A 26,114-nucleotide genomic window follows, 5' to 3' on the forward strand; every position below is an offset into this window, starting at 1 on the left:
GGTAAATACTTTTATTAAATAATGCTGAGAGTGCTGACACCCTCTGACCACTGCCCAGCCTCAGGCAGTGTGCTCAGTGCCACGCACATCAGCTCGCACCCCGAGGTGGCTGCTCTCTCATTCACAGACGGAGTCCACGTCACAAACCTGCGAAGCAGAGGTGACGGGGTTCAGGCTCAGTCCCTCCCCTCTACGTAACAACACGGAACCTTCTTCAGGCATTTGTTATCATTTGGATGCAACACATCCCATGGATAAAACAGTGAAATTATTTACAACATACTTTACATCAGAGTGAGGAAGGAGTAAGGGTTACAGTGCACAGATGTGAAATCCAGCACAGCTTCTTCATCTGCGTTTTCACAAACTGTCTAAAGACTCCCTCATGCACGGATTTCAAAATATTTTTGCACCAGAATAAACTTATCTTTTAGTTCCAGTTTCCATGAACTTTTTGAAATACCTTCATAGTAGCAAAGAGGAGTAAGAATAAGAGACAGATTCTACCTGTGACCTCATCTTCCACTAATTCAATACAGAATACTACCGAATACCTTGTGGGCGGAACACTGCGCCTGGTACTGGAGACAGGCAGTGAATAAAACCCACGTGTACCAAACCCCCGATCTCACCGAGCTGATATGTGAGTGTGGGAAAGCAGTCAAAACAGATGAAGTCGGCAAAACATACAGCACATAGCAAAACGGAGAAAAACCATGCATGGAAAGAAAAACAGATTATAGTAGAATGATCTGATGCTATTTATTTTAAATTTCATACGTGTATGAAATATATAGAAATATATACAAGAGTGGGCTGGTGCTGCGGCTCAGTAGGCTAATCCTCTGCCTTGCGGCGCCGGCACCCCGGGTTCTAGTCCTGGTTGGGGTGCTGGATTCTGTCCCGGTTGCCCCTCTTCCAGGCCAGCTCTCTGCTGTGGCCCGGAGTGCAGTGGAGGATGGCCCAAGTGCTTGGGCCCTGCACCCCATGGGAGACCAGGAAAAGCTCCTGGCTCCTGCCATCGGATCAGTGCGGTGCACCAACTGCGGTGGCCACTGGAGGGTGAACCAACCGCAAGGGAGGACCTTTCTCTTTGTCTCTCTCTGTCCACTCTGCCTGTAAAAAAAAAAAAACAAAAACAAAACAAAAAAAAAAACACCAACCTGGTGTGAATTTCGGATTCCACTGCTCCTGTTCTACTTGGTTTTCTTGTATTCCTGAGAAGTCAGCTCCTGTGAGGTTCTCTTTAGCATCAAACCAGTTGTCACTTACTTCTTGGTAACGTCTGCAGTCTACGAAATTCAACACAATGGGCTGTGAGTCACACACGGTGTCTAAGTCACTGGAAAACACGGATGATTCAGGATGACGACAGCTAGTGTTTTTAAACTCATACGGTGAGTATTAGCAAAATAGGAGAACAAATGCCAAGATTCTCTGAAAGGAGATTTGTAGCCGTCCTTGAAAAGGAAGTTCTTTAAGCCGTAGTGATTTGCTTCCTTTAGACTTGCAACTTACTGAACACCTTACTTTTCAGTTACCGAGCTGCCCCTTACTAAGACAAGACATCACTGCCTTCACACACAGGACAACGGTCAGCAGCTGCAAGGGGACTACGAAGTGCTCAGCAGCTTTTCAAACAACGAGGGAGGGAGGCAGGCAGGGAGGGAGGGAGGGATGGAGGGACGGAGGGACGGAGGGAGGGGAAAGGAGAGAGGGAGGGAGGGAAGGAGGGGAAGGGAGGGAGGGAGGGACGGAGGGAGGGAAGGAGGGGAAGGGAGGGAGGGAGGGACGGAGGGAGGGAAGGAGGGGAAGGGAGGGAGGGGAAGGGAGGGAGGGACGGACGGAGGGAGGGAGGGAAGGAGGGGAAGGGAGGAAGGGAGGGAGGGAGGGAGGGGAAAGGAAGGAGGGAGGGAGGGAGGGAGGAGCTGTTGTTAGGCTGGTGGCTGGTGCTGTGATGCAGCAGGTAACGCTGCTGCCCGAGGTGCCAGCATCCCATGTGGGCGTCAGTTCACGTCCCGGCTGCTCCACTTCCCATCCAGCCCCCTGCTGTGGCCTGGGAAAGCAGCACAAGATGGCCCAAGTGCTTGGGCCTCTGCCACCCACGTGGGAGACTCGGCAGAAGCTCCCAGCTCCTGGCCCAACCCCAGCCCCAGCCCCAGCACTGTGGTCATCTGGGGAGTGAACCAGTGGATGGAGGATCTCCCTTTCTGTCTCTCCCTCTCACTGTGTACTTCTGACATTCAAACAAATAAATAATTTTTAAAGACAAAAGTGCTGTATCTTTTAATTTTGTTAATATTAATGACTTCTTTAGAATGACAGCATTTTTTCCTAGAGGGAAAAAGTAAAACTAAAAAATTGTACACAATTTACAGATCTAAGAAACTTTCCCTGTTGGACATGAATCAGAGCTACAAAGTCCATATTATTAATTGGGGCTATCAGCTGTATTAGATGACCTTAAAGATGTCAAATAGAACAAGAACGTATAAACAGTCCTAACCACAATAATGCTATTTAGCCAATTAAAATATTCAATTTTAGGGCTGGGCATTTGGTGCAGTGCTCCAGACACAACTGGGCTCCCGTCCTGGAGGGCCTGGGTTCAAGCCCTGTCTCTGCTTCACCCAGCTCCCTGCTCACGTGCACCCTGGGAGGCAGCGGTGACGGCTCCGGTGGCTGTGTCCCTGCCACCCACATGGGAGACTCAGACCGGGTTCCGGGCTCCTGGCTTTGACCTGGCCCAGCCCGGGCTGTGGCAGCATTTGAGGAGTGAACCAGAGGATAGGAGATGTCTCTATCTCTGCTGTTCAAGTAACTGCAGTTTAAAAAATCATTTAATCCCCTCCTTCCTAAGGTGTATAAACATATTTATTCTGATTTGAGGAATTAACACCGGACATTTTAGACCTTACCTGCTTTGTGATAATTACACAATACTTTTTTATACTGACCTCTGTCATCAAGTTTCAGTTGACTGAAGTCTACATTTATGTCACCATTTTTCAAGCCATCTTTACTGGGTGATGTATCTTGTTTAGGATGACTACTGTCAGGCAACAGAGACACCTGAGGATGAAGATAACAAACATGACAACAGCAGACAGGGACGAACTACTACTGCACCCTGCCCGTGCGGGAGCACACCTCCCGGGCGCCCTGCCCGAGCGGGAGCACTCCTCCTGGGCGCCCTGCCCATGTGGGAGCACTCCTCCCGGGCGCCCTGCCCGTGTGGGAGCACTCCTGCTGCACCCTGCCCGTGTGGGAGCACTCCTGCTGCACCTTGCCCGTGTGGGAGCACTCCTCCTGGGCGCCCTGCCTGTGCGGGAGCACTCCTCCCGGGCGCCCTGCCCGTGTGGGAGCACTCCACCCGGGCACTCTCTGGCACTCACAGCAACTTGACGTCACAAGTGGGAAAACAGCCCTGACGTGACCTGTGACCGCTGCTCTGTGTCACGGTTACCAAGAGTCAGGAGTTGAGCCCGTCCATGTACGGTGGCTGTGTGCTAACACTACTGTGGCGCACACACACGGGATTTCAGAGATATGTACAAATATTTACCATATTAACCTTTCACATTTATACATTTAACTTAGTGTATGCTTACAGCTTTTCTGTTGGAAAATAAAGTTTCCCAGATGTGATAGTGAACTATCCTTTACACTTAAATGTACTTAAAAAGGATAATCATTTAAAGAAAAACACAAAGTAACTAACAAATTCTGAAGACAACACATGAATAGCTGAAATTCAGAAACACTACAGTAAACTGCACTGGATTTCATGTATAACCACTTAATAAGAGAAGTATTAAAATGTCACCCAAACTTAAAATACATATTGCCTTGTATATTCAAAACTAAATTATAAAAATTAAATTTATATAATATAATTTTAGAAAAGTTTGTTTTTCTCAGCTAATCAAGTCACACCACTGCTGTTACAATGAGAAAACATCCAGGAGAACAACATCTGTCGTTAAACACACAGTGCTTCAGTCCACTGTGTAAGAAATGAGGATGCAGCAATCTGAGTCTTTTAATTCTTTGTAGATAATTAAATGTTTAACCAGAGTCGACAATGGGAGACGCTCGTTTCAGCTGCACTGGCTGAACACGATGGTGCAGGGTGGGTGCCAGCAGGTAGGGCGCCACCTGCAGTGCTGGCATCTCGGGTCACGATGCCTGAGCGCCAGCCCCTCTGCTTCTGATTAGCTGCCTGCTAGTGCACTCCCTGGGAGGCGCCGGTGATGAAACACGGGGTCCCTGCCACTCAGAGGAGGCCTGGACTAGGTTCTGGCTCCTGGCTCTGGTCAGGCTGTTGCAGGCACTTGGGGAGTGAAATAAGCAGATGGAAGGTCTGTCTCTCTGCCTTCCAAATAAATTGAATGAAAAATAAAAAATAAATTTAAAATGCTTATAATCTGTAAAAGCAAAATAAACCAAAAAAAAAAAATACATGAATGTGGCAACGTATCGTGATGTGCCCAGGACAGACCAGATCTATACCTGCTGCCACAGAAAATTTTTAACATTATTCTCTCTCTCTTTTATTTAAAGATTTATTTATTTATTTGAAAGTCAGAGTTGCAGAGAGAGAGGAGAGGCAGAGAGAGAGAGAGAGAGAGAGAGAGAGAAAGAGAGAGAGAGGGAGGGAGGGAGGGAGGGAGGGAAGTGTCTTCCATCTGATGGTTCATTCCCCAATTGGCCACAATGGCCAGAGCTGTGTTGATCCAAAGCCAGGAGCTTCTTCCGGGTCTCCCAGTGGGTGCAGGGGCCCAAGGACTTTCTTCCATCTTCCACTGCTTTCCCAGGCCATAGCAGAGAGTTGGATTGGAAGAGGAGCAGCCGGGACTTGAACCAGCGCCCACATGGGATGCCGGCACTTCAGGCCAGGGTGTTAACCTGCTGCACCACAGCGCCAGCCCCTAACATTATTCTCTTTCACACTCAAGTCTCCTAGTTCTGATGACAAATTACAAGGTCACCTGACTCAACACAGAACGCTAACATGTAGAACAGGACCTAGACCACCCCGCTCCCTCGACTCAGTCTATCCCTGCAGTGACAGTGACAGACAGTCCACACTACCCAGGCAGGGAAAGCGGGGCAAGGTCCTCAACATCACGTCTACTTCAGCTGTGAAACTGAGGTTACACTAACGAGCGTTAAAGCATCTCACTTGAGACGGCGTCTTTTTTAGGCCTGAAGACATGTCAACCTCACACGCACTCTGATTATCTAGTTCAGAATCTGCTCCTGAAAAACTAAGCAGATAAACATTCCATTAAGGCTTATTCATGTCTAAAAACAGGAAATTTAAAGTTAACTAAATGAATTAATTTTTAAGATCTAATAAATTTTAAATTAAATTATAACTTACACATGTGGTTCTTCTTTCATTAACTGGAAAGAGAAAAAGAAAGCAAAATCTTTGTTTCAATGGTTTTCTGTCTGAATTAAGTAAAATTTTAATTCCTAGGACATACGTACGTACCCTGGAGGCGAAGGCAGAGAAGGTAGATAATAATTTCGACTCCATTGCCAGCGGCGGCAGCTCTTCCAGTGGAATCCCCTTATGTATTTTTTCTTTCAGACTCTCGTATCTAACTCTCAAGGCTCCCAAAACAGACAGTAGGGCTGATCCTAATTCCTTCTTAGCAGAATTACTTGACAGATTCCTGCTCAAAAGTTAAGTTTACAAAACGAAGTTATTTAGGCCCAAGCCATCCATTTGGCACTAACATTTTACTATTACACTTAGTTCTAATTCTACCAAATAATTAAGTTTTTAAAAATTTTAAACGATTAGTAAAAGAAAAATGAGCCATAGATGTATCTTTCGGGCCGGCGCCGCGGCTCACTAGGCTAATCCTCCGCCTAGCGGCGCCGGCACACCGGGTTCTAGTCCCGGTCGGGGCGCCGGATTCTGTCCCGGTTGCCCCTCTTCCAGGCCAGCCCTCTGCTGTGGCCCGGGAGTGCAGTGGAGGATGGCCCAGGTGCTTGGGCCCTGCACCCCATGGGAGACCAGGAAAAGCACCTGACTCCTGGCTCCTGCCATCGGATCAGCGCGGTGCGCCGGCCGCAGCGCGCCGGCCGCGGCGGCCATTGGAGGGTGAACCAACGGCAAAGGAAGACCTTTCTCTCTGTCTCTCTCTCTCACTGTCCACTCTGCCTGTCAAAAAAAAAAAAAAAAAAAAAAAAAAAAAAAAAAAAAAAAAAAAAAAAAAAAAAATAAAAAAAAAGATGTATCTTTCTAGGGGAAATACAGGCAATTTTCTACAAGTCTTAGACAATGTCATAGAATGTCAGACAAAACCCTTTGGTTAACTTGGAATTTATGAAGAAACTTCAAATCACACATTTTTTTACTGGACTCATCAGCCCAGACTTGTCCTCCTGCACTTTATGTGTCACTTTCTACAGCCCGTCACCTCAGGCCAGCTGGCAGACCCAGCTACACTCTACCCCTTACTGTGCCTTTCTATAAAGAAAATTAGAGAAATTTCCCAGAATAAACTGGAAGCAGTGAGAACGTCTGGGAGCACACAGATGGAAGGTCAGTAAGCACCTGTTCAGCCCTTCTCTGTTTTCCGTCACAAGTCTGTAGAGATCACAACCGTGGCGCTGACACAGCTGGTAGCGAGCGCTCAGCAGGTGCAGCTCTGCGTCCCTGGCCCGCTGCAGCAGCCTCCGACAGCACACAGACGGCCCACCTCCCTCCGCGTCCGCAGCAGCCTGGAGCCCCCTGTAAGACGAAGACAGGATCAGCTAGGATTCCACACATTCTCCTGTAGTAACAACCTACCTGTAGAAACAGATCTACAGCTCCTTACGTTGCCCTGTCGCAGGACGGAGAGCTCTAGGAGCACACAGCTGCTGACAACAAGAACTCCGAAGCTCACAGCTAGGATGCTGCTTCTGAGTCGCTCTCAAACGCAGACATTCTCCTGCTCCACCCCCAAAAGGCCTGTAATTCAAGGCATAACTCCACTCACCCAGATCAGTGGGTTTTTCTCCAACCTAAATGAAGCTCTGGCCAAGAGTTTTTAAAAGTTAATGGCATTGTGAATGAAAACTGCTCTTTATTTTTTTTAAAGATTTATTCATTTATTTGAAAGTCAGAGTTACATAGAGAGAGAAGGAGAGGCAGGGGGCGGGGGAGAGGTCTTCCATCTGCTGGCTCATTCCCCAATTGGCTGCAACAGCCAGGGCTGTGCCAGGAGCCAGAGATTCTCCCGGGTCTTCTAGGTGGGTGCAGGGGCCCACGCACTTGGGCCACCTTCTACTGCTTTCCCAGGCCATTAGCAGGGAGCTGGATCGAAGTGGAGCAGCTGGGACTTGAACCGGCGCCCATATGGGATGCTCGCACTGGAGGTGGTGGTTTTACCGCTACATCACAGCGCCATCCCCTGAAGACTGTTCTCAATTATATTATCATACATAATCCACATTTTCCTTAGCAATTAAAAGTCTTTAATATAAGCCAATATTTTGCTGCACTATCATACCAAAAAAGCTTATGTTTGCAGGTCTTCCCATAATGCCACTGCCACAGTTACAACTCTTGCACTTAATTTCATGTGGCTGGTATATCAGATCAAACTCATTACAAGAATGAAGGAGGAAGCAAACGACTCAGAGCGCAGAAGCAACCTGGCTGCCTACACATTGCCCTGCTTTCTCTCTGCATCCTGGTTCTTCACTGTTGGTTATGAGGGTATGTAACAAATGCAAAGCAGACTACAGAATGAGTGAAAGTGCTCCAGGCAGTGGAGCTTCCTCTTCTTCACGTGCATTGTCACAGGTACTGTTCTGTGTTCACCCACAGAGACAGATGAAAGGGGAAACTGAGCCAGCGTGGGCTGGAGCGGAGCAGCTGAGCCGCCCCGAGTTTCTGAAGGAGCTCCTGGCACGGAACGTCAGTGAGCAGAGCTTGAATAGCCTCTATTACTTCAGTATCATTTTATCTGCAAGCAAATGGCTGAAGTAGATGATTTCTTAAAATCTTGTTTAGAGGGACCGGTGCTGAGGCGCAGCGGAAAAGTGGCGGCGTGTGGCACCAGCATCCCACATGGGCTCTGGTTCTAGTCCCGGCTGCTCCTCTTCAGTGCAGCTCTCTGCTCTGGCCTGAGAAAGCAGCAGAAGATGGCCCAGTGCTTGGGCCCCTGCACCCACGTGGGAGACCTGGAAGAGGCTCCTGGCTCCTGGCTCCGGATCGGTCCAGGTCCAGCTGTTGTGGCCATTTGGGGAGTGAACCAGTGTTTGGAAGACCTTTCTCTCTGTCTCTCTCTCTAACTCTGCCTTTCAAATAAATAAAATAAATCATTAAAAAATCCCATTTAGCTGTGATTCTACTGGGTCATGGACGCCACACAGAAAGCAAATGCCATTCTGAGTTTTTCCCTCGTACATCCGCAGTGTATATTGCTGACATACCTCTCAGGATGGTTCTTTAAGTCTGTGGTATCAGATGTTTTTCTTAGTTCCTGAGAATCCTTAAAACAAGATTTAAAATTAAATTATGAATATATGACAAGCAATGCATGTTCTATCTGGTAAAATGTAAAACTCTGCCTCTGATGAACTTTGTGGCAACAGCCGCCACAAGAACAGAACCGGTGGCCACGGACCCACCCCCCTCCTTCATCCAGCATCTCACCAAAGCCTCAATATAATTCCTCAAACCAAAATCATTACATTAGCATATGCTCTCTATTAAAGTCGAATAACACTGTATCATCAATCCTGCTAAGTTTACCTCGCTTAGCACATGTCCATCAGACGCTCCCGATGCTTCCGGCGCAGGCCCCCGCGCGTCCTCGCCGTCCGGCCAGTCTGTGTTGCAGGCCACACTCCTCTGTTTCTCACTCGCACTTCCGGCAGGCCGCCTTTTATTCATCATCGTTATCTCCGTGTTGGTTGACGCTGACACTACAGACGCTCTCGCGCTCGTAGCCCTGCTGGCTGTGAAACGAGCTCTGAAGTCAGCGCTGACGTCCACTGCCTGATGAACTCTGACGACACACCTTGCTGCACTTGTCGCGGACTCAGGGCGAGCGTCTGCCACACCATAGAAGCACGGCTGCTTCACGGTGCTGCCGCCAGCAACTGTCAGCAAGCCACCCGCTTTCAGTGCCTGATGATCTCTGACCGCCAGCCTTGGCGGCGGAACAGCAAAGCCCAAGGCCGGGTCTGGGGTGCTCTGGATACTTGGATACTGTGAGTATGCACAGGCAGAAACGCCTGAAGCATCCAGCCCCGGACTCCAGGGGGCTGCACAGTCTCCACAGGGCTGCAGCAGTGCTGCCAAAGCTGTGTTCTTGGGCAACATGCTGGAACCTTCAAGGTGCTGTAGTATTTTGTTCTCAGCAGTTGTGCTTCCACAAAAATCTTTACTTTCAGTAATTTGAGATTTCACCTTTTCAGTATAAATTTTAGCTTTTAATGCTTTCTGGGGAGTCATGAAGGCCCTGGGAGATGGAGACGCGTGGTTTCCCAGAGAACTGCTTCTTGGCACAGTGTCGTCCGGCGCCGTGTGGTACAACAAGCTGGCCCCTCGCTCCCCACTCCCCCCACGCTCCGGGTCCTGATGCTCCTTCCCCGCAACAGAACCCCGAGACCTGGAGACACGAGGTGACTCTGCTCCATCGTAAATGTCCCACGAATCCAGAGAGATAACAGAGCCACCTTCCCACCTGACACGGTTATCTTCTAGACTGCTCGCACGTTTACCTTCACAGCCCGAATTTCCTAATTCAACCGCTTCCGGAGTGGACACACTCAACGTCTTGCTCCTGTCAGAGGGTAAGCAGCTACTTACGTACTCCTGCTCTTCCGCACTGTGATACTCCTGCTGCGAGTCCTCATCATTGTCGCGCTTCGGCGTGTCTGCAGCAGTTGCTTTACAGTCATCTTTTGGAATCTCACAGATTCTTTCTAAGCCTGCAGTCTTGTCACCTTGATGCTCCAAAATATCAAAAAACATCTCTTCTTCTTTCTGTATTTCAGGATCTAATTGTAAATTTAAATGAACAAGACTTTCATTCTTTAGTTTTGACTCTGAAAGGTGTACAGAGTATGTTTCATTCAAATACCTACATTCAACGCTGTCTTCAAGCTCACTTGACTGAGAGTAAGTACTTGCCACATTAGTAACTTGACTCCCTGACAAAGACAGCTCCGCTAAACCTGTTTTGTCAACACTGCTGATTTCTCTGTCATTAGTTCTTTGCTCTAGCGCCGAGGAACCCCAGTCATCGCCAGGAAAAGTTGGTTTGACTTCATTACAGCCTCTGCAGGATGGTGATACATCTTCTTTCTTGGTATTAGACGGTCTATCTGATTTTAAAAAAGGAACAGGGTGTTAACAGTAGTAGCATTTTAGAATCTAAACACTAGAAAAGACTCAGACGTGAGCTGACCTACACTCAGCACAGGAGCACTTTTCACATTGTCCATAAAAGCTGTCCCGTATGGTGGCTACTATCAACTGAACTGCGTTCCCCCAAAACTCCATGTGGAAGGCCTCACCCACAATGTGACGGTATCTGGAGGAAGCAGTTAGATTTGATGAGGTCACAACTGTCTGGATAGGGTCAGTACTCAGTAAGTCACGAGACAGCCTGCTCCCTCTCTCTAGTGAGGGAGGACACAGAAAAAGACAGCCATCCACAAGGCGGGAGAGACCCCCCAGAACTTCCCCAGGCTGCCACTCTGAGCTCCGACTTCCAGTCTCGCCAGCTATGAGGAAAAAATCTCTGTTGTCCGAGCCACACATTCCGTAGGATTTTCTTGCAGCCGTCCAGCCCAAGATAGTAGCCAAGATTTTCCCTGGATTCTTCCAGTGACGATGAGTTTTCTACTGACTCCATTTGCAGAGGTCTAATCAGCAGCTTTTTTCTTATAAAAAACAAAGGGGAAGAGGACATAGGTGCCGCTCTCAAATGCTGCTGGCTTTCCTAAAGGTCAGACGTACACAGAAGTGTCACAAAGTACAAGAAAAGTCCTGGCAGAATTGTGCTGATGTACAGGTATGTTTGGGAAGCAGCAGCCTCAGAGAAAACATTTAACAAGTTTTTGAAACAGACAGATAAAAATATTTTAAACTAACCCAACAGTAGGCGTGAAGACAGCATTTTCAGGAAACTGTAAGCCAGCTTGTCTGGGTGAAAGAGCTCCCGGAAGTCAGAGGGGCTGTGAGCTGAGAGGACTTCACAGTGCGCTAGGAGCATGGCTCTTGCCCTGGAAGGGGGCCCAGTGCCTGGGACCGAGTCTCACGCAGCCCTGGCAACAGCAGAAGGAAGGCTTCGGGGAGGACAGTGAAGACCAGAGTGCAGGAGTGGAACTGAAGAAGCTGTTAGAACAGCTCCGCACGGAAGAGACGGGGCCGCCAACTGAAATGCTAGTGAGAGGACGAGAGCTCAAAAATATTTACTAAGACCAGAGCTGAAAGCAGTTTATGTCGCGATCCTGTACCCAGCTGTCAGGTGGCACCAGCATCCCAGAGTGCTGGTCAGAGACCTGGCTGCCCTGCTTCGGATCCAGCCTGCCTACTCCCAGCTGACCCCGAACCCCGGAATAGTTTTAGTACTGATTACATGCTATTTTTGTTATGAGGATTTTATTTGTTTATTTGAAAGGCAGAAATCACATATAGAGAGAATCTTCCACCTGCTGGTTCACTCCCCAAATGGCCACAGCTTGGAGCTTCTTTTTTTTTTAAAGATTTATTTTTTATTTATTTGAAAGACAGTCACAGAGAGAGGCAGAGAGAGAGAGAGAGGTGGGGAGGAAGGGAGGGAGGGGTCTTCCATCCGCTGGTTCACTCCTCAGATGGCCGCAATGGCCAGAGCTGTGCTGATCCGAAGCCAGGAGCTTCTGGATCTCCCACGTGGGTGCAGGGGCCCAAGAACCCGGGCCATCCTCTATGGCCTTCCCAGGCCACAGCAGAGCTAGATTGGAAGAGGAGCAGCCGGGACTAGAGCCAGCACCCATATGGGATGCTGGCGCTGCAGGCCAGGGCCCTAACCCACTGCGTCACAGCGCCGGCCCCTGGAGCCTCGTTAAGGTCTCCCACGTGGAGACGGCCACGCACTCAGGCCATCCCTACTGCTTCCCAGGCACATTAGTGCTGACTGAAGCAGAGCAGCCGGGACTGAACCAGCGCCGGCCCGTTGGGATGCTGGCACTGCAGGTGGGGGCCTAACCGGTTTCACCCTGAATACCTGCTATAGTTTTAAACTTTGCTGTTTTAGATGTGTCTCATGAACAATGCAGGGTGGGACTTTTGTTCTAATCTAAAATTATCTCTTAATGGTTTGGGCCGCGCGTATTCATCAGCACATAGTTCAGCAGCACTGCTCCCTGCGCTCTTGCTGTTCACAGACACGCACACGTGTCTGCCATATGCATCCTGTTGGCCAGCAGACCAACCTGCCCGCTTTCCATGCAGGACTCGAAGGCATCCTGCGCCTGTTGGCAGCTGCTCACTTCCTCTTCCCCCAACTTCCCTTTCTCGGGCTGATCCTGCCGGGAGCACCCTCACCCATCCAGCCACTGGCGGAGGTGCCGGGAGCACCCTCGCCCATCCAGCCACTGGCGGAGGTGCCGGGAGCACCCTCGCCCATCCAGCCACTGGCGGAGGTGCCGGGAGCACCCTCGCCCATCCAGCCACTGGCGGAGGTGCCGGGAGCACCCTCGCCCATCCAGCCACTGGCGGAGGTTAAATTACACACGCTGCGCTCGGCACGGCACTAGGGGAAAGGCTTTGAAAGCAGCCACACTGGAGGGAGATGTCGGCAGCACCTCTTACACCTGCCCACCCAACGCCAGGGAGGCTGGCCGGGCCCTCACCTCTCTGGAGGGCTCCTCCGCTGCGGTGAGAGCCGTTACCGGAAGCCGTCTCCGTCACGGCAGGGGCCTGCATCATCCAAGGATATGGATTCTAAAAAGGAATAAACATTAAACTAATGGTATTTGGCATTAGATTTAAAAAATAACAGAAATATAAGAAGAATTTGACAAAATAGTTGTAGATACCTAACAACAGAGGGCTAATAAACAACAAAACTGATAGAACATTGAGTAACCCTTTTAAAAGCATGAATGACAGTTATACAAAGGATAAGGCAGTCTTTTTTTTTTTTTTTAAAGATTTGTTTTATTTATATGAAAGGGAGAGAGGGATGGAGGTGGCAGGGGAGGGGCGTGGATTGATTCCATCTACCATTCACTTTCCAAATGGCCACATTAGCCAGGGTTGAGCCAGGCCCTCCATCCACGTATCCCACATGAGTGGCAGGACTCCGGCACCTGGGCCACCTTCAGCTGTCTTCCCAGCACACCAGCAGGCAGCTGGGTCAGAAGCAGAGCAGCTGGGACTTGAACCAGAGCCGTGAGATGGGACGCTGGCACGGCAGATGGTGGCTTAAATCACTGCACCACAATGCTGGTCATAAGATGTATTTGTTTTTAATTTCCAAGGAACATTAAGAAAAGCAAAAGCAGAGCTAGTGTGTGGTCCCAGCCACTGCAGACATGTGGGGTGTGAGCCAGGTGATGGAAGACCTCTGTCTCTCTCACTCTGCTTTTCAAATGAACAAATAAATCAAAAAATGTTAAAATCATCATGACATAGCCATACAATGGATTGCTTTCTGTAATAAAAAGGAACACACTACTGACACATTACTTCATGAATTAAGCTCAAAAACAAGCTAAATGGGGCTGGTGCTGTGGTGCAGCAGGTTAATGCCCTGGTCTGAAGCACAGGCATCCCATATGGGCGCTGGTTCAAGACCCAGCTGCTCCACTTCTGATCCAGCTCTCTGCTGTGGCCTGGGAAAGCACTGCAGGATGGCCCAAGTGCTTGGGCCCCTGCACCCGCGTGGGAGACCCGGAAGAAGCTCCTGGCTTCTGGCTTCAGATTGGTGCAGCTCTGGGTATTGTAGCCAACTGGGGAGTGAACCACTGAATGGAGGACTCCTCTCTCTCTCTCTCTCTCTCTCTCTCTCTCTCTGCCTCTCCTCTGTGTAACCCTTTCAAATAAATAAATAAATAATTTTTTTTAAAAAAAAGCTTATCAGTTAAAATTAAAAAAAAAAAAAAAGCTAAATGAAAGCCAGACGGAGAGATCACTATTGCAGGATTTCATTTAAGTGAAATGTCCAGAAAAGCAAAGTCTAGAGATGGGCAGGTCAGCAGCTGCCTGGGGCCAGGTCAGGGAGAGTGACTGAGTGACTGTAAACGGGCACAAAGGATCTTTGTAGGGAAATTAAAATGTTCCAAAACTGACTTATTTTGTGATGGTTATACTATTTGACAACTTTACTAAAAATTACTGAAATGAGTAAAATACACCTCAGTAAGACTACGAACTTCCATGAGAAATCATTCGTCCTGATTAAGCTCTCACTTCTTTTTGTTTCCTAATTAAAAAAAAAAAATCTTTAAAGGCCGGCGCCACGGCTCACTAGGCTAATCCTCCGCCTGCAGTGCCGGCACTCCAGGTTCCAGTCCTGGTAGGAGCGCTGGATTCTGTCCCGGTTGTCCCTCTTCCAGGCCAGCTCTCTGCTGTGGCCAGGGAGTGCAGTGGAGGATGGCCCAGGTGCTTGGGCCCTGCACCCCATGGGAGACCAGGAGAAGCACCTGGCTCCTGCCATCGGATCAGCACGGTTTGCCTGCCGTAGCAGCCATCTGGGGGGTGAACCAATGGAAGACCTTTCTTTCTGTCTCTCTCTATAACTCTGCCTGTCAAAAAAATTTTTTAAAATAAAAAAATCTTTAAAGGGCATCTATTTTTCTTCAGCCAAAAGTGTAAAGATGATTACATTGGCACTGTAAATTCTCAGGACCTTAATTCTTTAGAGATTGACCAAACGGCTGTATTAGCACTTATCAAAGTGTCTTGAACTTCATGGGCTGAGAAATAAGATTTACCTTTTAATTTCATTTTCCATTAATTTTATGATGTCATCACATATATTCTATGATTATAATCTTCAGCTACTGACAGAACAGTCTGTTAGACAAACAGACAAATTACAAGATTCTAGGAATTTACTTAGTAAAATTAAACACTTCTGTTCATCAGAAATACTACTGAAAGCAGACAGCAAAGCCTGGCAGAACGCGTCCACAATCCTGCATCCAACAGGAGACTCACGGGTCACCCAGAGAACCTGTGACTCGGGCAGGGCGAGCGGCAGAGGAGTAAAGACAGGCTGAGGACGCCGGAAGCCAGGGCTCAGGGCATGAGTCTGAGTCTTGGCTCTGCTTCAGTTTCAGCCTCCTGCTAATGTACACCGTAGGAGGCAGCAGATAACTGCTGAGTGCCTGTGCCCCTGGGGCCCGTGGGTGGCCTGGATGGAGCCCTAGGCTCCTGGCTTCAGCCTGGCCCAGCCCAGACTGCTGTAGGCGTCTGGGGAGCGAATGAGCACGTGAAACACTATTCTGCCTTTCAAACAGAAGTAAGTTGACACACTGTTAAAACACATGCCTAGTGCAAAGGGGCAAGAAAGCTGGCTGTTTTCTTCACACACACACGGCACATGAACCACTCTTAGTGCTCAACCATTACTAGCAGGGTCGCAGATGTGCCGCACCAAGATACACTTTACACTCATCAGAACGGCTTTAAAAACACGACGTTATTTACCAGAGAGCATTAGGTGCTGCTGAAGACGTGAACAAGCGAACTCACACACTGCTAGAGGCAACACCAGCTGTTACAGTCATTCCGGAAACCAGCAGTCTCTAACGACTGTCCCGTTGCCAATTACACCTACAGGTTCAGGGGCGATGCCCTTCCTTAACAAGTCCTTCTTCCACACGCAGACATTATTCAGCGATGACTGAATCTGTAATTGCTGAGTCATTTAAGCGCTGAGTCATTTAAGAGATTAGCCCTGCCTTTATAGAACCACACACACACACAACTTCCAAAATCGGGGGGAGGAGACCGGGATGGGAACAAACCAACCGCGTTTCAGAGTCCCTCTCCTGGACTTGCCTGATGTGAGACTCAGCGCCTACCCTGGAGCCCAGAACCATATCCTAGGAAACCCCTACTCTGGGCATTTGGGGAAGCCGGGGCGGGGGCGGGGGGGGGGGGGACAGACCTAATGCAGTCTGTGCTGGGAAAGGCCTCCCGCTCATTTAACCCGCGATCTGAAAGGTCGTTGAAAAACAGAATTAAAAGATGATTTTATTTTGGTACAAAATGTGAAATCTATAGTATTTTTTAAAAATTTTTTAATTTATTTGAAAGAGTTAGAGAGAGAAGTAGAGACAGAGAGGTCTTCCGTCTGTCTGCTGGTTCACTTCCAAATGGCTGCAAACGAAGCCAGGAGCTTCTTCCAGGTCTCCCACATGGGTGCAGGGGCCCAAGCACTTGGGCCACCCCTCCTGCCTTCCCAGGAGCAGAGGCAGGCAGCTGGATCGGAAGTGCAGCAGACGGGACGTGAACCGGTGCCCACGTGGATGCCGGCACTGCAGGCCAGGACTTTAATGCACTGGGTCCAGGTACAGCATTCCACAACACACACTCCCATACGATACAGCATTCCACAACACACACTCCCGTACGATACAGCATTCCACAACACACACTCCCGTACGATACAGCATTCCACAACACACTCCCGTACGATACAGCGTTCCACAACACACACTCCCGTACGATACAGCATTCCACAACACACACTCCTGTACAATACAGCGTTCCACAACACACACTGCCATAAGATACAGCATTTCACAACACACACTCCCGTACGATACAGCATTCCACAACACACACTCCCGCACGATACAGCATTTCACAACACACACTCCCGTATGATACAGCATTCCACAACACACACTCCCGTACTGTCGCTCCCCGTCTTCGTGGGGGAACGACACAAGACCCTGCGCTGTTCTTTCGTCTGCTCGGCCCTCCCCGGGTTTGCTGCTGGTTCTTCCCGGGTTGGCTACTATCCCTTCCACCTCCGTGGAAGGGCAGTTCCCCCTGGCCACATTCCCCACTTCCGCGGGGGAGCGGCACACCACCGGCCGGCTCTCTCGGGGGCTGCACAGGTGTTCCTTCAGCTAGATGTTCCCCTTAGATGTTCCTGGTGAATGCCGTCTCTCTCCTCCTTTATAGTCCTCCTCCGCCAATCCCAACTCGGCTGCCCACACGCCGAGTACACTGCTCTCCTCCAATCAGGAGCAGGTCCTGCTGTTTATTGGTTGAACTGGAGGCAGCTGTGCGGAAGCTGTTTACTTCTCTCCCAGCGCCATATTGTGGGAGAGCAGATGCATAGAATAAGTCTTAATTCCAGTAACTTAGTCTAGTCCGGGTTGCTCCCTACAGATCCCCCTTTCTTTTTATTTTTTTTGGCGTTGATACGTGCCTGTCTTCGGTGTCCCGCGGCACACACTCTGCTCTACTTGCTAGAGTTGCCACAGGTTCTTACAAGTCCTATCAATCAGGCAAACCGAATCCGGGTCCTCTCTTCGCCATGTTGTGAGGAGGTTTTTAGGCGCTGATGCGTGCCTGTGTTCGGTGCCCTGCAGCGCATGCTCTGCTCTGCCTGCAGGGGCTTACAAGCCCTAACAATCAGGCAAACCGAATCCAAGCCTTCTAATTGCTGTATTGTGGGGAGGCCTTACTGATGTTAATTCGTGCCTGTCTTCGGTGACCTGCGGCGCATAAGCTGCTAGCCGCCCGCAGGTGCTCATCGCCTCACTTAATCAGGCAGACCGAATCCAAGCTCTCACATTGCAGTGTTGTAGGGAGGCCTTTCTATTTCTCTATTTCTCTATCTCCGGGCATTCCTATTTCTCCCATTTTACTTCTATCTTTCAGCATTCCTATTTCTCTCCTTTTACTTCTAAACTTCTGTTTCTCTTATCCCCGCAGCTTCCCGGCGCCTCGCCCTGCCGGCGCCCGCCCCGAGGCTGCTTCTCGGCACCTCGCCCCGCGGCAGCTTCACGGCTCTGCGCGGCTTCCCGGCGCCTCGCCCCGCCGGCGGGTTCCCGGCTCTGCGCGCACGCTCCGCAGTCTCCACGCACTTCGCGCCCGCACCACGGCCTCGCGCCAGCCCCGGCGTTCCCTATCTATTCACGCCCCGTGCTCTCTCTGCACGAGGCGGCTTCCGCGAATGTTTCCGCCACCACCGGCATTCAGTCCAAGTTCCCCGGACTAACCTGGCGAATTCCAACCTGGCGGCCCACGTCTCTGCCTCTGGTTCCAGATCTTCGCCTCTTGCTCCCCAGGGTGACTTGAAGAATTCCAAGGTGGCTTATGTCTCCGCCTCGGCCTGCACTCGCGGCTTCATCCTCCCTAACATTTTTCTCTACCCGGTATGTTTCCTTAAGTTTTCTTCCAACAATATTCCTCTCATTTCTCCTGGCTACTCCCCACAGTCCGTATCCGAGTCCAAGCCTCCTCCAGGTTTCACTTTCGCTTTCAATCTCCTAGCTTCCCCACCATAGTCCGCATCCGAGTCTATGAAAGCTTTCACTTTCGCTTTCAATCCTAACTTCTTTCCCACAGTCCATATCCGAGTCTATGCCTAGGCTTTCAATAGCTTCTTCTGGCACCTAGGCTCTTTGCTAGTCTCTCTCTCCGGTATTTTCCCACTTCTTCCCGTTTCTTCCCTCCTAAGTTTCCTTATCCGAGTCACGGCACCATTATGTCGCTCCCCCTCTTCGTGGAGGAGCAACACTAAACCCTGCCTAGGCTTCATATCCTAGTCACGGCACCATTATGTCGCTCCCCCTCTTCGCGGAGGAACGACACAGGACCCTGCGCTGTTCTTTTGTCTGCTCGGCCCTCCCCGGGTTTGCTGCTGGTTCTTCCCGGGTTGGCTACCGACCCTTCCACCTCCGTGGAAGGGTGGTTCCCCCTGGCCACATTCCCCACTTCCGCGGGGGAGCGGCACACCGCCGGCCGGCTCTTCTCGGGGGCTGCACAGGTGTTCCTTCAGCTAGATGTTCCCCTTAGATGTTCCTGGTGAATGCCGTCTCTCTCCTCCTTTATAGTCCTCCTCCGCCAATCCTAACTCGGCTGCCCACACGCCGAGTACGCTGCTCTCCAATCAGGAGCAAGTCCTACAGTTTATTGGTTGAACTGGAGGCAGCTGTGCAGAAGCTGTTTACTTCTCTCCCAGCGCCATATTGTGGGAGAGCAGATGCATAGAATAAGTCTTAATTCCAGTAACTCAGTCCAGTCCGGGCTGCTCCCCACACCGTACGATACAGCATTCCACCACACACTCCCATAAGATACAGCATTCCACAACACACACTCCCATACGATACAGCATTCCACAACACACACTCCCGTACGATACAGCATTTCACAACACACACTCCCGCACGATACAGCATTCCACAACACACACTCCCGCACGATACAGCATTCCACAACACACACTCCCGTACAATACAGCATTCCACAACACACACTCCCGTACGATATAGCATTCCACAACACACTCCCGTACGATACAGCATTCCACAACACACTCCCGTACGATACAGCATTTCACAACACACACTCCCGTACGATACAGCATTCCACAACACACACTCCCGTACGATACAGCATTCCACAACACACACTCCCGCACGATACAGCATTCCACAACACACACTCCCGCACGATACAGCATTCCACAACACACACTCCCGTACAATACAGCATTCCACAACACACACTCCCGTACGATATAGCATTCCACAACACACTCCCGTACGATACAGCATTCCACAACACACACTCCCGTACGATACAGCATTCCACAACACACACTCCCGCACGATACAGCATTCCACAACACACACTCCCGTACGATACAGCATTCCACAACACACACTCCCGCACGATACAGCATTCCACAACACACACTCCCGCACGATACAGCATTCCACAACACACACTCCCGTACGATACAGCATTCCACAACACACACTCCTGCACGATACAGCATTCCACAACACACTCCCGTACGATACAGCATTCCACAACACACACTCCTGTACGATACAGCATTCCACAACACACACTCCCGTACGTTACAGCATTCCACAACACACTCCCGTACGATACAGCATTCCACAACACACACTCCCGTACGATACAGCATTTCACAACATATTCCCATACGATACAGCATTTCACAACACACACTCCCATAGACTTTTTGAAGACCCTGCATAGAAGTCGGTCTTAGGGTGGATTCCCTTAATACTGATTTTGACAGAAAAGACATACTGTCATGCACAAAACTGCATGAGATTTTTTTAAAAACAGAGCTGTATTTAAAAGCATTTAAAAATTAAATTCCTGGGGCTAGCACTGTGGTGTGGTAGGCTAATTCCCTGCCTGCGTTACCAGCATCCTACATGGGTGCTGGTTCAAGTCCCAGCTGCTCTTCTTCCGACCCAGCTCTCTGCTGTGGCCTGGGAAAGCAGAAGATGCCCAAGTGCTTGGGCCCCTGCACCCATGAGGGAGACCTGGAAGAAGCTCCTGGCTTCGGATGGGCCCTGTTCCAGCTGTTGTAGCCATTTAGGGAGTGAACCAGCACACGATGACCTTCCTCTCTGTCTCTCCCTCTCTGTAACTCTACTTCTCAAATAAATAAAACCTTTTTTAACAAAAGAGTGATAAGGAAGGTGAAGATATATAACAAATACATAGAGTAATTACATTAAAAAAATTCTAGGGGCTGGCATTGTGGCGTGGCAGGTAAACCCACAACCTGTTGTCGGGGAACAGGACAGCCTGGCCAGCTGTGCCCCTCCCGACATGTACAAGCACAAGAAGTTCAGTGCTGGGCTTTTTCCACCCTGCCCGTTGCTAATTGCAAGATCCTGTTTTGACTTTAAGCATCCTGTTATTGCATGTTTCCCACACTTAGTTGGTAACATGTTTTCCGTGAATCATATATATAAATAGGTGGACGGTGGGCGGGGGGAGTGAATGAACGCTGGTAAAAGACGGAGGAATGAATGAACGCTGGTAAAAGACGGAGGAATGAATGAATGCCGGTAACAGGCGGAGTTGTGAATGAACGCCGGTAACAGGCGGGAGCTGTGAATGAACGCCGGTAACAGGCGGGAGCTGTGAATGAATGCGAGTAGTAAGCGGGAGTGGTGAATGAAGGAGTTGTGAATGAATGCCGGTAACAGGGCGGGCGTTCGCGACATGTAACGCAAGTCTGCTGAAAAATAAAGTGGAAGCTGAAAAGCCGATAAACGCGTCTGGTGTCTCCGAGGTCTCGCCGGCATTAACCTATCCGGAAGGTGTACGCCTGCAACCTGTGACACCAGCATGCCATATGAGCACTAGTTCATGTCCTGCCTGCTCCACTTCGGATCCAGCTCCCTGCTTACGTGCCTGGAAAAGCAGTGGAAGATGGCTTAAGTCCTTGGTCCCTGGACCCATGCTAGAGACCTGGAAGAAGCTCTTGGTTTAGGCCTGGCTCAGCCCTAGTTGTTACGGCCAATTGGGGAGTGAACTAGTAGATGGAAAATCTCTCTATTTATTTTTAAAGATTTATTTACTTGAAAGTTAGAGTTACACACAGAGAGGGAGGGGCAGAGAGAGAGAGAGAGAGAGAGAGGGAGGGAGGGAGGGAGGGAGGGAGAGACGGAGGGAGGGAGAGACGGAGAGAGGGAGAGGTCTTCCATCCACTAGTTCACTCCCCAGGTGGCCGCAATGGCCGGAAATGCACCGATCTGAAGCCGGGAGCCAAGAGCCTCCTCCAGGTCTCCCATGTGGGTGCAGGGGCCCAAGGACTTGGGCCATCTTCCACTGCTTTCCCAGGCCACAGCAGAGAGCTGGATCAGAAGAGGAGTAGCCGAGACTAGAACCGGTGCCCATATGGGATGCCAGCACTTCAGGCCAGGGCGTTAACCCACTGTGCCACAGCACCAGCCCCCAGATAAATTTCTCTTACGATTTGTTTATTTATTTGAAAGTCAGAGTCAGAGTCAGAGTCAGAGTCAGAGTCAGAGTCAGAGAGAGAGAGAGAAAGAAAGAAAGAAAGGGCTCTTCCACACGCTGGTTCACTCCCCAGATGGCCACAACGGCTAGAGCTGTACCAATCCAAAGCCAGGAGCCAGGAGCTTGCTCTGGGTCTCCCATGTGGGTGCAGGGGCCCAAGCACTTGGGCCATCTTCCACTGCTCTCCCAGGCCACAGCAGAGAGCTGGTTGGAAGTGGAGCAGCTGGGACTCAAACCAGTGCCCACATGGGACGCCAGCACTGCAGGCAGTGACTTTACCCGCTATGCCACAGCACCGGCCCCTCAAATTTTTTTAAAAAATTAAATCATTGACAGTATAATCACTGATCTAAGCACTTGGAAACAACAGTTTTTTTTTCTTTAGTGCTATTTTGCTTTTGGGTGAGGAGCACTAGAGATGTTAAGTTCTTCTTTATACGTAATGAATTCTAGGTGCTTTATAACACGCACAAATGGACAAGATGCACATACGTGAGGCTTAGGAATTAGCTGAAGTAGCAACTATGAGTATTCCACCCTCAACTGAATGTTACAGACATTTTTGTTAGCTAGTAATTGAAAAATTATGGTGTAATATCGAGAATTTAAGGCATAACACCAAGAGCTTAATAGCTTTTTATATTTTTACTGCAGTAAGATTGGTTAGTGGGGCTTAAGCTTTGGAGTTATGGACTCGAGGTGTGTTACAGTCAGACTCCCTTCTCTAAGAGAATGAACCCACACACACAGAACACAAAGGATTATGGACTACTAAACTAGACTTTACTATTAAGTCACAATTTTTGGCTTGAAGGATTTTATCTGAAACTGCAAATATTCCAGTCTAGGAATGCCAGGTAAATGTATTTAAAATATAGTTCAAAGTGAAAACAAAGCTAACTTATCAAATAATTGACGTTAGCATGGATCAGCGGGTTTTAGACTCAGAAACTACATTTTAAGAATATTCACCATCTTAGAGAAAATAACTTAATCATAAATAATAAGCTCATTACTCTCTACAAAGGTTTATTTGAAAGGCAGAGTTAGAGATTTTCCATCTGCCGGTTCACTCCCAAAATGGCCATAATGACCTAGACCGAGCCAGGCCGAAACCAAGAGCTTCCCCCAGGTCTCCCACGTGGGTGCAGGGGCCCAAGGACCTGGGTCGTTTCCGCTGCTTTCCCAGGTGCATTAGCCGGGAGCTGAACCAGAAGTGGAGCAGCCGGGACTCGAACCAGTGCCCCTACGGGATGCTGGCACCCTGCTGGGCGGCAACACAGCCCCCTAAACTCACTGCTTAACCTAAGTCACTCCTAATAAAGGCATTTCCAAAACACTGTGGGAAAAGCAGCAGCCTTCATTTAGAAATCTCTGTCTGTCTGAAGCTGGACTTTCACTCGCATCTGGTTCTGCATTCAATGTGTGGCAAGTTTCATTTTTTACAAAAGATTCATTTGAAAGGCACAGTGAGAGAGAGAGGGGAAGAGAGAGAGGGACCAGGTTAGCAGGAAGCTGGATGGGAAGTGGAGGCCCGAGACTCAGGAACGACGTGCAGTGTCACCGGCGGCGGCTGAACCCGAGCCACGGCGCAAGCCCCAGCTGCATTCCGAAATGTGAACTGAAAACCCTGCAGTTATGGTCTATCAACACAGAGATCTCACTGCCCAACAACACAGAAGACAAACAACCAGTCCCAGAAAGTCAGCTGGAGGCGCTGTGCCGTGGCGGGTAAGGCCGCCGCCTGCAGTGCCGGCACCCATACGGATGCCTGTTTGAGACCTGGCTCTCCACTTCCTGTCCAGCGCTCTGCTGTGGCCTGGGAAAGCACTGGAAGATGGCCCAAGGGCCCCTGCACCTGCGTGGGAGACCTGGAGGAGGCTCCCGGCTCGGGATCGGCTCACCTCCGGCGGTTGCAGCCAATTGGGGAGTGAACCAGCGGATGGAAGACCTCTCTCTCTCTTTCCCTCTCCCTCCCCCACTCCGCATAACTGTGAGTTTCAAGTAAAAAATAAATCTTAAAAAAAAAAAGTTAGCCAAAGACTTCAATAAACACATCTACAAAGAAGATATACCACCGGCCAAGAAGCACGGCGCTCAAGTTACCGCGAGTTCTTAGGGAAATGCAAGTCAAACCACAGCGGCCACGGCTGCTCCCCCAGGACGGGCTGCTCCCCCCAGGACGGGCTGCTCCCCCAGGACGGGCTGCTCCCCCCCAGGACCGGCTGCTCCCCCAGGACCGGCTGCTTCCCCCAGGACGGGCTGCTCCCCCCAGGACCGGCTGCTTCCCCCAGGATGGGGTTCTCCCCCCAGGACCGGCTGCTTCCCCCAGGATGGGCTTCTCCCCCCAGGACCGGCTGCTCCCCCCAGGACGGGCTGCTCCCCCAGGACGGGCTGCTCCCCCAGGACGGCCTTTCACACACATGGAGCCCGAAGCGGACATTTAAACAACAACGACACGGGTCTGGCAGATCTGCAACTCCACTCCAAGGCGCGCGCCCACATCCTCCTCCTCTCCAGACTGCAGGGGAGAGGAGAGGGAGAGAGGTCGGGGCGGGGAAGGAGAGAGAGAGAGGGAGGGAGAGAGAGATCCTCTGGTGGACTCCCCAGATGGCCAGAACTGGGCCAGGCCGAAGCCGGGAGCGCCATCGGCTGCCCCACGAGGCTGGCACGGCCACCTCCCCGGGCGCACCCCGCCCGCCTGCCCGGGCGCACTGACCACCGGGCCGCACCCCGCCCGCCCGCCTCCCCGGGCGCGCTGACCACCGGGCCGCACCCCCCCGCCCGCCTCCCCGGGCGCACTGACCACCGGGCCGCGCTCCGCCCGCCTCCCGCCTCCCCGGGCGCGCTGACCACCGGGCCGCACCCCGCCCGCCTCCCGCAGAACGGTGGCCTCGTCCCCGCACGGCCCTGCCCACGGCGGCCACGGACCCGGAGGCTCCCCCCGGGAGGCCCCGCCGTCGCACCGCCGCTTCTCCTCGGGAAACCTTCCCCGCACCGGACCCCGCCAGGCCCCGGCGCGCCCGCCCCTCGCCACGCGACTCGGCTGGACGCGGCCTTCCGGGCGGGAGCCCTCGGCGAGGCGAGGCGAGGCTGGCGGGGCCCGCGGGACCGGCGCGGGGCGGCCCGAGCGCGCCGAGGGTGCTGAGGAACCCGCGCCCGCCGCCCACCCGCGCCCGCCGTCCTCCCGCGCCCCGCCGTCCTCCCGCGCCCGCCGCCCCGCGTCCACGCCCGTCGCACCGCGTCCACTCCCGCCGCCGGCCCGCAGCACCTGGGCCTCCGCTCGCGGCCGTCGACTCGGAGCCAGGGGCGTGCGGAGCGCAGCCGCGGGGCTCGGCGGGTAGCGTAACGGCTGCCGGCGGCCCGCCCACCGTCTGACGACGCTTGCCCCTATTGGTCGGCACGAACAGAGCAGCACTGTGATTGGTCCGGTTTGCAGCACAAAAGAGCGGGAAAGCGGCCCGGGCTCGGATTGGGCCCGGAGCCACAGCGAGGCGTTTCCTGGTGTGCCCGAGGGCCGCCGCCGGTGTGGACCGCGCTGCCCCACCAAGACCTGCAGAAAAACCCCGGAGGCGCCCGGTGCCGTCAGCCCCGGCCCACGGTGTCCGGACGGCGGAGCTGGCCCCTGGTGGGCTGTTTGCCGGCCGTGGCCCCTTCCTCGTGGGTTTTTTGTTTGGTTGCTGTTTTTGTTTTTGTTTTTGCCACGATCTGCTAAAACCCCCCTGGCAGGGCCAGGCTGTGAGGGAGGCATTTATCTGCTTCGGGTGCAATGGGCTAAGCATCCGCCTGCAACACCCGCATCCCGCTCGGCGCCGGTTCGAGGCCCCTCTGCTCCTCTTTTTTTTTTCCCCCAAATTTATTTGACAGGTAGAGCTATAGACAGTGAGAGGGAGACAGAGAGAAAGGTCTTCCTTCCGTTGGTTCACTCCCCAAATGGCCGCCATGGCTGGCGCGGCGCCGATCCGAAGCCAGGAGCCAGGTGCCTCCTCCTGGTCTCCCATGCGGGTGCAGGGCCCAAGCACTCGGGCCATTTTTGAGACTTCAACTTGAAGGCGATGAATTTAATGATCTTGTACTCCCTGCCAATGTGAGTGAACGCAGGGACCCGACAGCT

At 51.3% G+C, this 26,114-nt stretch overlaps 1 protein-coding gene across 5 annotated transcripts in view; it reads right to left on the minus strand.

The window, feature by feature from the left end:
- RBM44 (RNA binding motif protein 44) overlaps nucleotides 1-25,353 on the minus strand; it is a 43,393-nt gene extending 18,040 nt beyond the window's left edge. For 2 of the 5 annotated variants that reach the window (XM_051838258.2, XM_051838262.2), the window contains exons 1-10: nucleotides 25,272-25,353; nucleotides 12,859-12,949; nucleotides 8,765-10,344; nucleotides 8,443-8,501; nucleotides 6,575-6,751; nucleotides 5,501-5,684; nucleotides 5,387-5,409; nucleotides 5,186-5,270; nucleotides 2,958-3,072; nucleotides 1,164-1,292 (exon numbers count right to left, since the gene is read on the minus strand). In XM_051838258.2, the coding sequence (XP_051694218.1) occupies nucleotides 1,164-1,292; nucleotides 2,958-3,072; nucleotides 5,186-5,270; nucleotides 5,387-5,409; nucleotides 5,501-5,684; nucleotides 6,575-6,751; nucleotides 8,443-8,501; nucleotides 8,765-10,344; nucleotides 12,859-12,934 (2,428 nt within the window). In that variant the 5' untranslated portion in view covers nucleotides 12,935-12,949; nucleotides 25,272-25,353. Of the gene's footprint in view, nucleotides 1-1,163; nucleotides 1,293-2,957; nucleotides 3,073-5,185; nucleotides 5,271-5,386; nucleotides 5,410-5,500; nucleotides 5,685-6,574; nucleotides 6,752-8,442; nucleotides 8,502-8,764; nucleotides 10,345-10,427; nucleotides 10,554-12,858; nucleotides 12,950-24,931; nucleotides 25,080-25,240 lie in introns of those variants that run through there. The other 3 variants (XM_051838259.2, XM_051838260.2, XM_051838263.2) reach the window with 3 other exon arrangements.
- Between the last annotated feature and the right edge of the window lie 761 nt (nucleotides 25,354-26,114).

The sequence above is a fragment of the Oryctolagus cuniculus genome, chromosome 3 (genome assembly GCF_964237555.1).
Source record: "Oryctolagus cuniculus chromosome 3, mOryCun1.1, whole genome shotgun sequence".
Lineage (NCBI taxonomy): Eukaryota > Metazoa > Chordata > Mammalia > Lagomorpha > Leporidae > Oryctolagus > Oryctolagus cuniculus.